We start from the raw sequence: 11,861 nt of genomic DNA, 5'->3' as shown, positions 1-11,861 counted from the left end.
TTCCAGCAGGACAGCACCAGGGGAAATGATATCATATTACAAATGCCCACTGCTCACAGTCTGGGCCTTATGGATGATGAGAGGTGCTCTGTGTCTCATGTCTGCCTTTTTCCTACTGGGCTGTGGCTTATGGGGCCATCGACAATTAACAGGAACTCTATTTTATTCCCTTCCCACTGCCTTGATTAAGGCAATAAGAATGTTTTGAAAAGTTCACTTACATATTCATAATTATGTACTGAGCACCAGCCCTGTCCCAGTTGGTGTTCTGGTTCTGGGGCTGCGGCTATGAACAAAGCAGAAAAAACTCTCCCTCTCTCTGACAGTTTTGTTGGGGGGGGACTGACAATAAATAAACTGTGTACATATTGGATGGTTTCAACATTTCAAAAATATTTTAAATATACCAGGGCCTCTTACATCGTCTGTGGCACACATACACACTGTCCAAAGTACTTTTGTGTGTAAATCTGGACCTCCACTTCTAGAATCTGCCTGACTAGCTGAAATGCAGAAACACCTTTTGATGTAGTCTTTCAACATGTGTTGAGTGCCACCTATGTGCAGTCCGATACTAGGGACTTTGGAAAGATGCCGAAGAATGAGAAGACAAGGTCTTGTCTTCGGGGCTTCCCAGCCCGCTGATACAGGCATTCCCTTCCCTTAGGAGCTCCCAGCCTGTAAGAGCTGACAGTCTAGCTTAGGAAAGCAACAACTTCAGGACCCAGTTACAAAGGGGGAATCCCAAATAGGGGCAAAATGAATCCAGTCTGGACTGTTCAGAGTTGGGTAAACTGTCCACCTCATGATGATGGGGAACATGAAATGGAACACCCTAGAAGTTGCTGCTTGTCCCAACAGCCAGGAGGAGGGCAGGGCGGGGAGAGGGGGGAGGCAACCCTTCGTGGATTACTGTCACCCAGGCAAGTCTTCTGGATGAGATGAGATTTGAGGTGCTATTGCAAGAAGGAAGAGCTGGGAGGCAGGATGGGGTGGGGTGGGCATTCCAGGTAGAGGGTGCCTCCTGGGGGCCCCTGGCAATTAAGCAGTCTTGGGCACAAGCCTAAACAGTCACCCCCAATACAAATCCAGCAAAGATGGGTATGGAGAAGATGCAGAGGAAAAAGGAGGGCCAGTGGGAAGGGGGGGGGGGGTCTTGGCTGGGGAGTGGCAGCAGCAAGGAGCCCGTCAGAGGTGGAGGGGATGAGTGGGGGCAGCCTGGGCCAGGTCCTCCCTGGAGCGCCCAGGTTCCTTGACAGCCCTTAAGGAAGCGAGGTGAGAAAGGGTTAAGTGTGCCCCTCCACCGCCCCAAATGCTTCCTGTGTTTGAAATCCTTCAGGTCTCCGGAACCCTCTGGCCCCCGGCCAGGCGGGCATTGTCCTGGGAGCGGTTGTGGGTTGTCAGAGCGGCCGTGCCGCCTTTGTTGTGGGGCCACCTCGAGGTTCCCTCTCGCGCCCAGCCTGGGGCTGCAGAAGGCGTGCTGGGAGGGGGGCGGCGCAGGAGGCTCGCTCCCTCTCCCTCTTCCTGCCCCCCCCCCTCCAGGCCTCCCGATGACCACATGACCAAGTGGGCTCGCGGCCAAGCCACAAGCTACAAAATGCAGCCACTGGAGTGAGCGGGGAGCATTCTCGCTGGCAGTCTGGGCCACGGGCAGCTGGAGCCTCGGCCGAGCAGCCAGCCTCTTGGAAAGAGCTTGCCGCGGTCCCCGGAGCCGCTCGCGGAGGCCCGCTTGGCCGCGCTGCCCCGCCGCAGGAGAGGGAGGCTGCAGCAGAGGCAGCGGCGAGCGGGCGCGGCAGGCGGCCAGCCCGCGGCGCAGCCGGAGAGCCACGCGAGCTCCGCGCCCGGACGCACGCACGCACGGTCCGCGGCTCGCGCCTTTCCCAGCCTCGGGGCGCCCGGCCTCCCCGCCCCCTGGCCCGGGCTGCGGCGGCGCGGCCGAGGAGCAGCATGAATCTGCGGCGCTGCGTGCAGGCGCTCCTGCTGCTCTGGCTCTCCCTGACTGCGGCGTGTGGAGGTGAGTGCGTGGCCCCCCGGCTCGCCCGCGCGCCCCTCGCCGCCCTCCTGGACCGCCGCCCACGCGCTCCCTTCCCTCCGCCCCCCGACTCGCGCGCTCTCAGCCTCCCGGGACCCGGGCGCTAGCAGAGCAGGAGCAGCCACGCGCCGGCTGCGCCGGGCCGCGGACTCACTGACAGGGCGCCCCGGGCCGGGGACCGGGCCGGCCGGGGCGACGGCTGTCTCCGAGAGGGGGCTTGGCTCGGTCTCGGGCATCACCCGCCTGGCGCCTTGCCCCTCCGGGCGGCTCCTTGAAGTCCGAGGAGCTCGGGGCCGCGGGCGTGCGCCCAGGGTCCCGCGCCATGCACCCCACGTGGTGGAGGGTATGTGCCTGGGGGGAGCATGTCCCGCTCCCCGCGGATCAGTGGAGGGAGCCTGACCTGAGCCTGGGGTCTGGCCTCCCGAGTTGAAACTTGTCCGGCCTCTGGAGGTTAGGGGCTGCGCTCCGGTCGCGGGGCGCGGGCCACTCGGGATGATGTGCCAAGATGCAGACGTGACACTTGTTGCATAGGCAGGAGCGCGCGGCGGGGGCGGCGGCGTGGAGCCCAGCTGTTGCTCCTTTCAGCCCGCATGGGAGCAGAGGCAGCCTTCCCCAGGCCGAGCTGGCAGGGCACAGCCAGGCTGGTCTTCTCTCCCCTTGCCCCAAGGTCTTATCCGGTCTGCTCTCCTGCTCCTGAACAGGAGGTCCTCCCCACAGACTCCGCGCTTCCCCGGACCCTCCTCCTTGGATATCCTGGCTCCAGCCTTTTACTCAGCTCTGGCACAGGCACGCTTCACCTTAGGTCCCCTGTCTCCAGGCACCACACGAGGAAACATAACGCCTGACTTGACACCTCCTTGCAATTCTGTGAGGGGAAGACCATTCTCCCCCACCTGCACCACACCCCCCCCTCACCTGGCATACTTGGCACTGGTGCTCCCTTGCCCTCCCCAGACCCGGTCCCAGCGATGCCCTGGCAGCCCCAGCCCAGGCTGCCTTTCCCCTGTGTGTCAGTGTCTCCTGGGGCTGTCAACTCCTACCTCCAGCTGCCACAGTTCTGTGATCTGGCTGTCACTGCTGCCTGCCTGGCCCCACACAAGGGGAAGGCCAAGACCCGGTGGACCAATGCCAGTGCCATTGGTCACAGAGTCACAGAGAGGTGGGAGCAGAGGGGAGGAGAGGGCGGTGCAGTTTCCTAGATGAAGGGCATGGGGCCCTACTTAGTTCAGACTCCCCAGAGCAGGAGGATGGCCTGCAGCCCAGGAGCCATGGAGGGGCCTGGCGAGTCTCCACCTCCCTCTCTGCTCTTGCCTTTCGAAAGGGCCTTCACCCTGGGAGCACAGCCTGGCTTCTCAGGAAGGTGCATAGGTTAGCTCTGGCACCCCCTGCCTTCAGCTAGCTGTCCAGTGGTCTTCTTTAGCGCCCAAGTGCTGCAGGAGCCTCTTCCTTGGTAAGAAGGGAGCAGCCTTTTCCTCAGAAACTCCTGTCAGGCAGGTGAACAGAGAGCAGAAGATAGGGATGAAGAACACCGTGTGGGCTTGCCCTTCAGGTGCCTTCCATCTAGTGCAGTTGGCAAGATGAGACACCCACAGGACACCACCACCAGCAAACAGTCCTAAGTGGTACCGTCAGGGAAGAAAGCGTGGATACAGAGAGGGGGTCCTGGAGGAAGCTGGGGCTTCCTGATCTGCCTACTTGGCGCTCCCCCAGAGGTTATGGGGAGACCCTTGGGGAACTGACTACTACTAGGACACTTTAGGGGTCCAGCCGGTAAAGGGGACAGCTAGTTTCAAGGGGAGGGAACACTGTGTTTGGTGCAGACCCTGTCACCTTTTGCTTTAATTCACCCTTCTTTATTAAGTCCTCTACCTTTGTGCCCTTATTCGGTAAATTTATTGCTCTCACCTTTTGCTTAAGCCTAGCACTGGACACTGGGCTCTCACAACGTTCTCCCCCTCATGACATCTCTAGGAGCCAAGGAGGGACACTTTTGTGTAGGTGGCCACCAGCCAAGGATCCAGGTACTCATGTCCTGCTCCTCCTGCCTCCCGTCCTGGGTCAGAAACAGGGACCCCAGAACCACCTTGCCCTTGGCCCAGGCTTGCATGTTCTCCCCAGCCAGAGTCTCCAGTCAAAGTCTCAGAGGCCCAGGGGGTGCCTGGATGGCACAGTCGGTTGAGTGGCTGACTCTTGGTTTCACCTCAGGTCATGATCTCAGGGTCCTGAGATGGAGCTCCCCACCCCACACATCAGGCTCCATGCTCAGAGAGGAGTCTGCTTGAGAGTCTCTCTCCGTCTCCCTCTGCCCCTCACACTCTTGCTTACACCTCCCCTCTCTAATAAATCATGGAAAAAAAATTCCCAGGCCTGAAAATCTTGCTTCCTCCCCAATGCACTCTGTCCTGACTCGGAATGTCTGCGCCTCCCCCCCTCACCAAACACACACAAACTCCTCCACTGCTTCCTGACCTGAGATACACCTTGCTCTTCTGAGTCTGAGAGCTACTGGGCCAGGGAAAAGTGACTCTTGCTCTTATCTGAGCACCCCTCTGCCCCTCTCCCTCCTTCTCCTCCTCCCCTCCTCGGCCCTAGCTCAAAGCCTGCAGTCACAGTGCTAGTGTGAGGACAGCCTAGTGTACCTCACCCTCTCCACTCCATCCCAGTTCCTAAGTGCTAAGCACTCTTGTAACCTGAGTCCGGCCTCTGGGGCAGAAGACTAACGCAAGTGAAGTGGAGGGCCAGGCTGCCAGGGTGTGACACGTCCAAGGTCAGCAAAGCTGGCATGGGAAGATAGCTCAGGGCACTGGGGTGGAGGGCTGAGCAGTCCAAGGACAGATGCCTCAGCAAGGAGAGACCTGCAGAGCCAGGAGGGGGCATACCCAGCAGGGTCCCCCCACCAAGCACTCGTGAGGGCTTTTAAAGCAGTCACCAGATAGACTAGATGGCGAGAGGAGAAGCAGCCGTGTCGTTCCTGGTGAGGCTGGCATGTTCCTGAAAAGTCACACGCACCTCTTTGTATGCCAGCAGGGCTGGAGTTCAGGCCTCGAGAAAACCAATCCCTGTTCAGCCCTGCATGCAGCTCTCAGTATGGAGAGGCCGAGGCCTCATTCTGCTGGTGCTTCAGAGAGCAGGGGCTCCAGTCCCTCTAGGCTTCAGATTCCTTGGGGCATTGCCCCCAGCCTCCCTCGAAGCAGCACATGAGTTAGAAGAAAATATTTAAGTGCACTGAGGAAGGCCCCCATTTCTGAAGGGTGGTTCTGTTGTGCAGCCAAGACCTCCGCACTGATGCGAATCTACAGCCTCTAAAACGGACAGGAGAAAACCCACATTTCGGGTGTCAACTTATCGTAGGGGAAGCCAGATGCAGAATCAAAAGCAGAAGGAAACAAGTGCATGATGGGATCAGGGTGTGGGAGGAGCTACAGAGCTCTGGCTACAAAGAGGACAGTGAGCCCCCTGCCTAGGAGGTACAATGTGCCGGGGCCTTCTGAGTGGCCACTCTCTAGAGCTTGGCTGAGTGCTCAGTCAGTTCAAGGTAGTTCTTCTCTGCTGGCTTGGAGTCTAGATGTTTCCCTGGCCAGAGTCTGAGCCACCCTCCCATCCTGGTTTTGGCCTCCCCCCACTTAGGGCCTTTTACTCCAGCCCTCCTTCCCTTACTGCCACCAGCATTCACAGTCCTTGGTGCTGAATATTTGGAGGTGATACCCTACCCATCTGGGCACTCTCCATGCCCACCCTACCGCTGCAGCCGTAATCTGCGTCATCGGCCCACATCCACTCCGCCCCTAGCTGTCAGGGTCACAGACTCAAGAACCAAGGCCTCACACGATCAAGGCCCCTAGGGTCCTTCCCTGCACCTGGCCACACCCTCAGCACAGTCCTTCCTGCCCTGAGTGTGCCTTTGGTATGGGACTCCTCATCAGCATCATTCCTACCCCCCTCAGTGGTCAGGGAGGGCCTTGAGGGGACCCCAAAACATAGGGCAGAAGCTGCAGCAGCTGAAGTCAGGGGTGGGGATGCTTAGTGAAGGTCCTTCCCTCTTCTCTTCTCTTCTCTGCTTCCCTGGCCCAGCCCTTTTGCAAATGGCTTTATGATAGACAAAAGTGGCCTCCTGCCCCACTGCCCCAAAGTGTGAACATAATTTATGTTTTCATTCTTGTTCCGTGGGTAGGTTTTAATTCTCACTGGGGTAGGAGCTGATGCATTAACCCACCCCAACCAGAAGCACAGAAATGTGGCTGGTAAACTGTAGGGTCCTAACAGGTCCGTGACTTTTCTTGGAGAAGGCGAAGTGGGGGACTAGAATGTGTGCATGTGCACAGTGGGCTTGCGTGTCTGAGACAGCAGCAGGCCCCCGGAGCCTGGGTGGGGAGGGCCCAAAGGACAAACCTCGCCTGCTTTTGGCCCAAGAGGAGGATAACTGCCTGGAAATTGTGTGCAAACGGAGGAGAAATCACTAGAGCCAAGGAGCCAACAGAGGAACCAAAGCATGGGGATGCTGGAGGAAGGAGGAGGGAAAGGAAGAGCAGCCAGGGGTATGACTGGGGGGCTAGCAGCCAACGGGTGGTGATATGGAAACTGTGAGCTAGTTGTGGAGATGCCCGGATGGGTGGAAATGGGGCTTCGGGGGCCGGGATATAGCTGAAGGCGAATCCAGTGGTGTGGGAGGAGAGAGCATGGGATTTGTGATCACTGACCTCAGAAGCCATATTTCTGTAGGCCAGCCCTGGACTGGGCATTGCACAGGTTCCCTGCAGTCCGCCTTCTGCCCAGCACCATCTCACCTCCCTGTTCGGCCTGCTTCCAGAGCCCAGGCTTGTTTCCGGAGCGCAAGCTCGCCTTCCCTGGCTGTGCTGCAGCCTTTGCGAGAGCCGGCCCAGGTGACTTCTCCATCACTGCACCCAAGAACGCCCAGCACCACTCGGGTTCCATTGTCAGGGCTTGGCCTGGCATCGGGAGCTTTCTCCTCCAAGCCAGGTGTGGGCAGATGTAGAGCAGAGCGCCAGAAAGCTGGAGAGAAGCCACCAGGAATCTAAATGGCAGGAATTACATCAGACACGGGGTCGAGTGTGATGTGGGGATGCAAGATAAGGCACTCGGTAGGTGAAGGTGCCAGCTGCAGGAGTTCACACTGCTCCTGACGACCAGACTCGCTGCCTCAAGTGACCATTCACTCATTGGTTCACTCATCCATTCAGATAATATTTCTGGGCCTCTAAGAATATATGACTAGCACCCAGCTTAAGGTACACAGAGACACAGGGTCAGAGACAACCCCCTCCCACCCCAGCCATGCCCACAGGGAGATTACAGGGATCTCCCTGTGATCAGCAAGGGAGCCTCGGGGATGCCAAAAAACTGATGAGATGCCCAGGGGTGAGGGATGGGGGTCTCAAGTCCTCAAAGGTGGGTCACCTGCAGATTGAAGGATGTCAGAGGACAATGACATGATGTTCTGGGTTTGCTGTAGAATACTTCCACAAAGGAAAAAAAAAAAAAAAAGGGATAACGAAAGCCTCTGTGAAACCACCTGGATAACTGTTGAATCTGGGTGATGGGGACATGGTAGCGGGGGATTCATTTCATTGTATGTGTGAAATGTTTTTAGTAAATATGTTGCCAGGGTACAATGAGGAGTTTCTGCTTGCTGCGCCCTCACCAAGGGCAGACATATGCCCCATCCTCTACCCACATGTTCTAAATGAAGAACATGTTTGTGCCTGCCAGAAACATGGTAGAACTGCCAAAGGGGCGTAAAGTCAGCTCCATACATTGCAAGATGTGAGTAGTAGGTTTTGGCCCAGGCCAGTGTAAAAATGGCAAACTGTTCACCAAGATGGAAGGTCAAAGCAAAGAAAAGCCTTGATGAGGACTCCCTCTGCCCATTCGCATCAGCCCTCTTGGCTAACAGGCTTTCCTCTTCCCGCAGGGCCCCTGCCGCAGCCTGCTGATGGCAAGGGGCTGGAGGAGGGCAGCGTCCGCCACCTGGTGCAGCCCAGAGGCTCGAGGAATGGACCGGGGCCCTGGCAGGGCGGTCGGAGGAAATTTCGCCGCCAGCGGCCACGCCTCTCCCACAAGGGCCCCATGCCTTTCTGAAGCAGGTACTTGAGCCTCTGGTCAGTGGGCAGCGAAGGAGCAGGGGAGGGACAGCCTGGAAGGTCGGTGACTCTGCTGCGTCTCGCAGGCCAGACACCCACACCAAGCCCTTCCAGGCCCGCACGTGACACTGGGGCTTACAGAGCACCCATCTTACCCCTTTGTTTTATGGACTTGGAGACCAAGGCCCAGAGAGGGGCTTGACACCTGGGCCTGAACTCCTGACTCCCCAGGAATGGGGTGCCAGCTCCCCTCCACTCTGCTGCCTGGGGTTGGGCAGGCTGGCCCAGTTGGAGAGTTCTAGAAGTCCTGGGGGGACCTTGTTGAGCCAGAGAAGAGTGCCTCAGGGTATCCTACTGGTGTGCAGGGTGGATCTTCACCAGAGTGGGGGAGGGAAGCAGAGTGCCTTGGGGGACAGCAGGCAGAGAAGAAGAGCTGCCCAGAGCCATGGGAAAGAAAGAAAAATCCAAGGCAGTAGCAGAGAAAGCAGGGCCTGAGCTTGCCCCTGAGGCCTGGCCTGCTCTCTCACCCCTAGACCCCCAGCAAAGTGGCACCAACTCAGGGACCTTGGGCTTTAGATTCAGGGTTGTGGGAAGAGGGAATCGAAGGCTGTCTCCTTTCCTTTCCCGGCTGGTTCCTTTGACCTAGGACACGTCGGTGACTTCTTCTCTGGTCATTTCTGTCTCTTTAGGACGGAAGAGGCCCCGGGGTGCCCGCCCCCTGTGAATCTGGCTACCCCATAGATTGGTCTGCTTCTCTGGAGCCCTCACTTCCATTCGCCTCTCTCCTCACACCTGTCCTCACTGCTGATGGTCCCGACTCTTCTCACCCACCAGCTGCCCCGAATGGCGTGGACCTGCCCCTAGTTCGGATGGTTCCCTTTCTTTCCACGGATCCGTCCAGCAACTCTTCCTGACCCTCCCCTGGACTGACTTTGGAGACCCAGCACTGGAAGGCCTGCCTTCTCCCCGGCCCTCGCCTTCCCCTAGCCCCCACCTCTCCCTGCCCAACAGCCCAAGCTCCGCCCAGCCCTTCCTTCCCTCACCGGGGCTGGGCGGGGAACATTCCCTTCTTCGGGGGGGGGGGGGGGGCTCCAGAAGATCCCTTCAAATGGACCCTTCACCCTTCAAGGAGGTGCTGGTTAGAGGGGCTGGGGGCATTGATTGGGATGTGCACAAGGTGCCTTGGGGGGCATTGGAATGGGGTTCCGTCCTCTGGAAAGGGGAGTGGGAAAGCATTGGAGAAGAGGAGGACTAGCTGCTGTGGCCTTTTCCACATGCCATGTTTGGCTTCAGGGAGAGGTGAAGGAGAGGGGCCATGAAGTACTTTGTCACCTCTCTGTGTCTCCTAACACTGCCCCCCACCTCACCCCCCAACTCCCTCCCTCCCTTGCCCGCTAGTTCAAGCTCTCACTCAGGAGATGGTTCTATATCCTCCCAGGAGCAAAAGCCAAACAGGACGGTATTTTTTTGCCAAGAATCAAAGAATGTCAGAGCCAAAATGAACCTTGGTGATCACTTAGCTCTGCCTCCTTATGCAAACTCATGTAAAACCAGGCCTGGAGAGGGACAGCAACCTATTCTTATTCGGGGTCACCGCACAGCCAGAAGGAGGACCCAGGTCTCCCCACTCCCACGTGATGAAGTCCTCTTCCCTCTTGATGATATTTTTTCAAAACACATTGAGTGCCTTTCCCGTGGTTGGGGCTGGGGGTGTCTGGGAAGGGAGGGGCAGGCCAGCTATGAACTGCCCCATGGCGGTATGGGGACCCAGCTGCTCCTGCCTCCCTGGGCTGCCCCTGCTGGTCCATTCCCCGACCTGGGCTGAGAAGGTCCCTGGCCAGCTGCCCCCTGCCCACAGCGCTACCAAAGCCCGTGTGCTCTCCCAGGGACAGCTCAGGTACTGAGTCTCCCACGCCAGCCCCAATACTGGTTTTCGCTAGCCAGGATGTAGCCTTAAGTCACTGGACTCGGTAGCCTTCCCTTCACGTTGACTGGACCTTCTTTCCCAGTGGCCTTTCCTTAAGGGAGGGGCAAGGGGGAGAAGAAGGAAGGAGAGAAGGAAGGAAGGAAGGAAAGCTGGGAGGAAATACAGGTCTGAGCAGGCTTCCTTCTCAGACGCCTCCCAGGAGGGAGGAAATGGGAAACCAGAGTCTGATGGCCCACCTATGTATGTGTGGGGACAGGGGGGGGTCAGGGCCCTCCGAGTCCCATGGTAACCCCGACGTCGCCTAACCACCTCTCCCCCTCACTTCCGCTGCTGCTAATGCTGCTGCCGCCGCTGCTGCTTCAAGGCCCACCCTGAGGAGCGGGGCTGAGCACCCGCTTCCCCCACAGCCCTCAGGCTGGCAGTGGGGACTGGCCAGGGTCCAGAAGGCCTCGTCTGCCACTGGTGCCCCCACCCGGGCTTGGGTCTTCTTTCCCCTCCTCCTTTCTGCGTCTCCTGCCTCAGCAGCTGTCCAGCCAGCCCCGTGGGTTAGGGGGGAAAGTTGGTCAAGTCCAGAGACACAGGGCAGAAGAGAGTAGTAGGTGGCTGGGGTCCTGTCTTATTTAAAATGATTGTGTATGATTCTTCTACTAATTTATACAAAGATATTAAGGCCCTTTTCTTTAAGAAATTGTCTCCTTCTCATAATTGTGTTCACTGTGTTTGTAAAGATTGTTCTGTGTAAATATGTCTTTATAATAAAGAGTTAAAAGCTGACAATTCACCCTTACTCTTGAAGATCATGTTCAGGAGGGGCATTCCTGTCCCCCGAGGTCCACAGTTGTCCCCGTGCCCATATACTGCCCTTGCACGGAGGGAAGTGCCTGCATCCCAGATCGATTCCAGGTCAAACGGCCTCGAACCACTTGGCCACAAACTCATGAAAGGAACCTCTGTGCTTAATGACCGGTTCCCATAATGTTCAGTCCACTTTTAAGTGTTTGGGCATCTGTTTGGGTGTCCTTTTTTTTTTTCTTCCTTTGGTGCCATTTAAAGCTTTTTACAAAGCAATTGGTATAAAGACATTCTGGTTAAAGGTGGGATTCCTACTCAAAGCTGTTTTATATCCTTGGTGGGTGTCTTCTAATTTTATCTACTTTTGAACACTTTCGGGACTTTTTAGTCAGGTTGCCTTTCCTGAAAATGGTTATGTTTCCTGCAATAAGTACACTTGGTAATGACTTTGTTATGTATCATTTTATGTTTCACAAAATAGAGCTGCTTGATAAATGAGAAAGCCTGAAAAATAAAATGCAAGGAGTTCAATACAATTCTGCCCCATCTGTCTCACTTCTTCATGCTTGCTGTCGAAACGCCAATATCTTGCAGAACAGGAAGGAGCATGGGTACATGCTAATTTGGTTAATCAACTCATTAGGTGCACACAGGCATACACAATGCAGAGTACCACCTAGCGAGAAGAAAACGGGTGTGATCAGAAAGGTGCGTTCGATAAATATTGTGGAATATTCTACAGACTTGGCAGGTATTTGGTGTTAGAAATACAGAATTTTAAGAAAGAGTCTGCAAACAAACTTGTTAAAAAGCTTGTTAAAAAAAAACTGTTCAATAGGAGATAAAATAGAAAAAGTCACACACACGCATATAAAATAATCTCATCATTGACAAAATGCTGCAGATTGTGACATAGTGATTTAAAAATATGACATTATGCTGGAATTGCCTCTTAGGAAAATTGGTACAAAATGCCTTCTTTCAAAATTACTACTTTGACTTTTAGGCAAAC

General features: G+C 56.3%; 1 protein-coding gene across 1 annotated transcript; it reads left to right on the top strand.

The window, feature by feature from the left end:
• The first annotated feature begins 1,612 nt into the window (after positions 1-1,612).
• APLN (apelin) lies at positions 1,613-11,385 on the top strand. The gene is made up of 3 exons (XM_059157962.1): positions 1,613-2,014; positions 7,962-8,133; positions 8,820-11,385. The coding sequence occupies exons 1-2, from the start codon at positions 1,948-1,950 to the stop codon at positions 8,126-8,128; spliced, it is 234 nt and encodes a 77-aa protein (XP_059013945.1). The 5' UTR covers positions 1,613-1,947; the 3' UTR covers positions 8,129-8,133; positions 8,820-11,385.
• Positions 11,386-11,861: the final 476 nt, after the last annotated feature.

Source organism: Mustela lutreola, chromosome X (genome assembly GCF_030435805.1).
Source record: "Mustela lutreola isolate mMusLut2 chromosome X, mMusLut2.pri, whole genome shotgun sequence".
In the NCBI taxonomy this organism is placed as follows: Eukaryota; Metazoa; Chordata; class Mammalia; order Carnivora; family Mustelidae; genus Mustela; species Mustela lutreola.
This window is presented reverse-complemented; position numbering and strand designations above follow the sequence as displayed.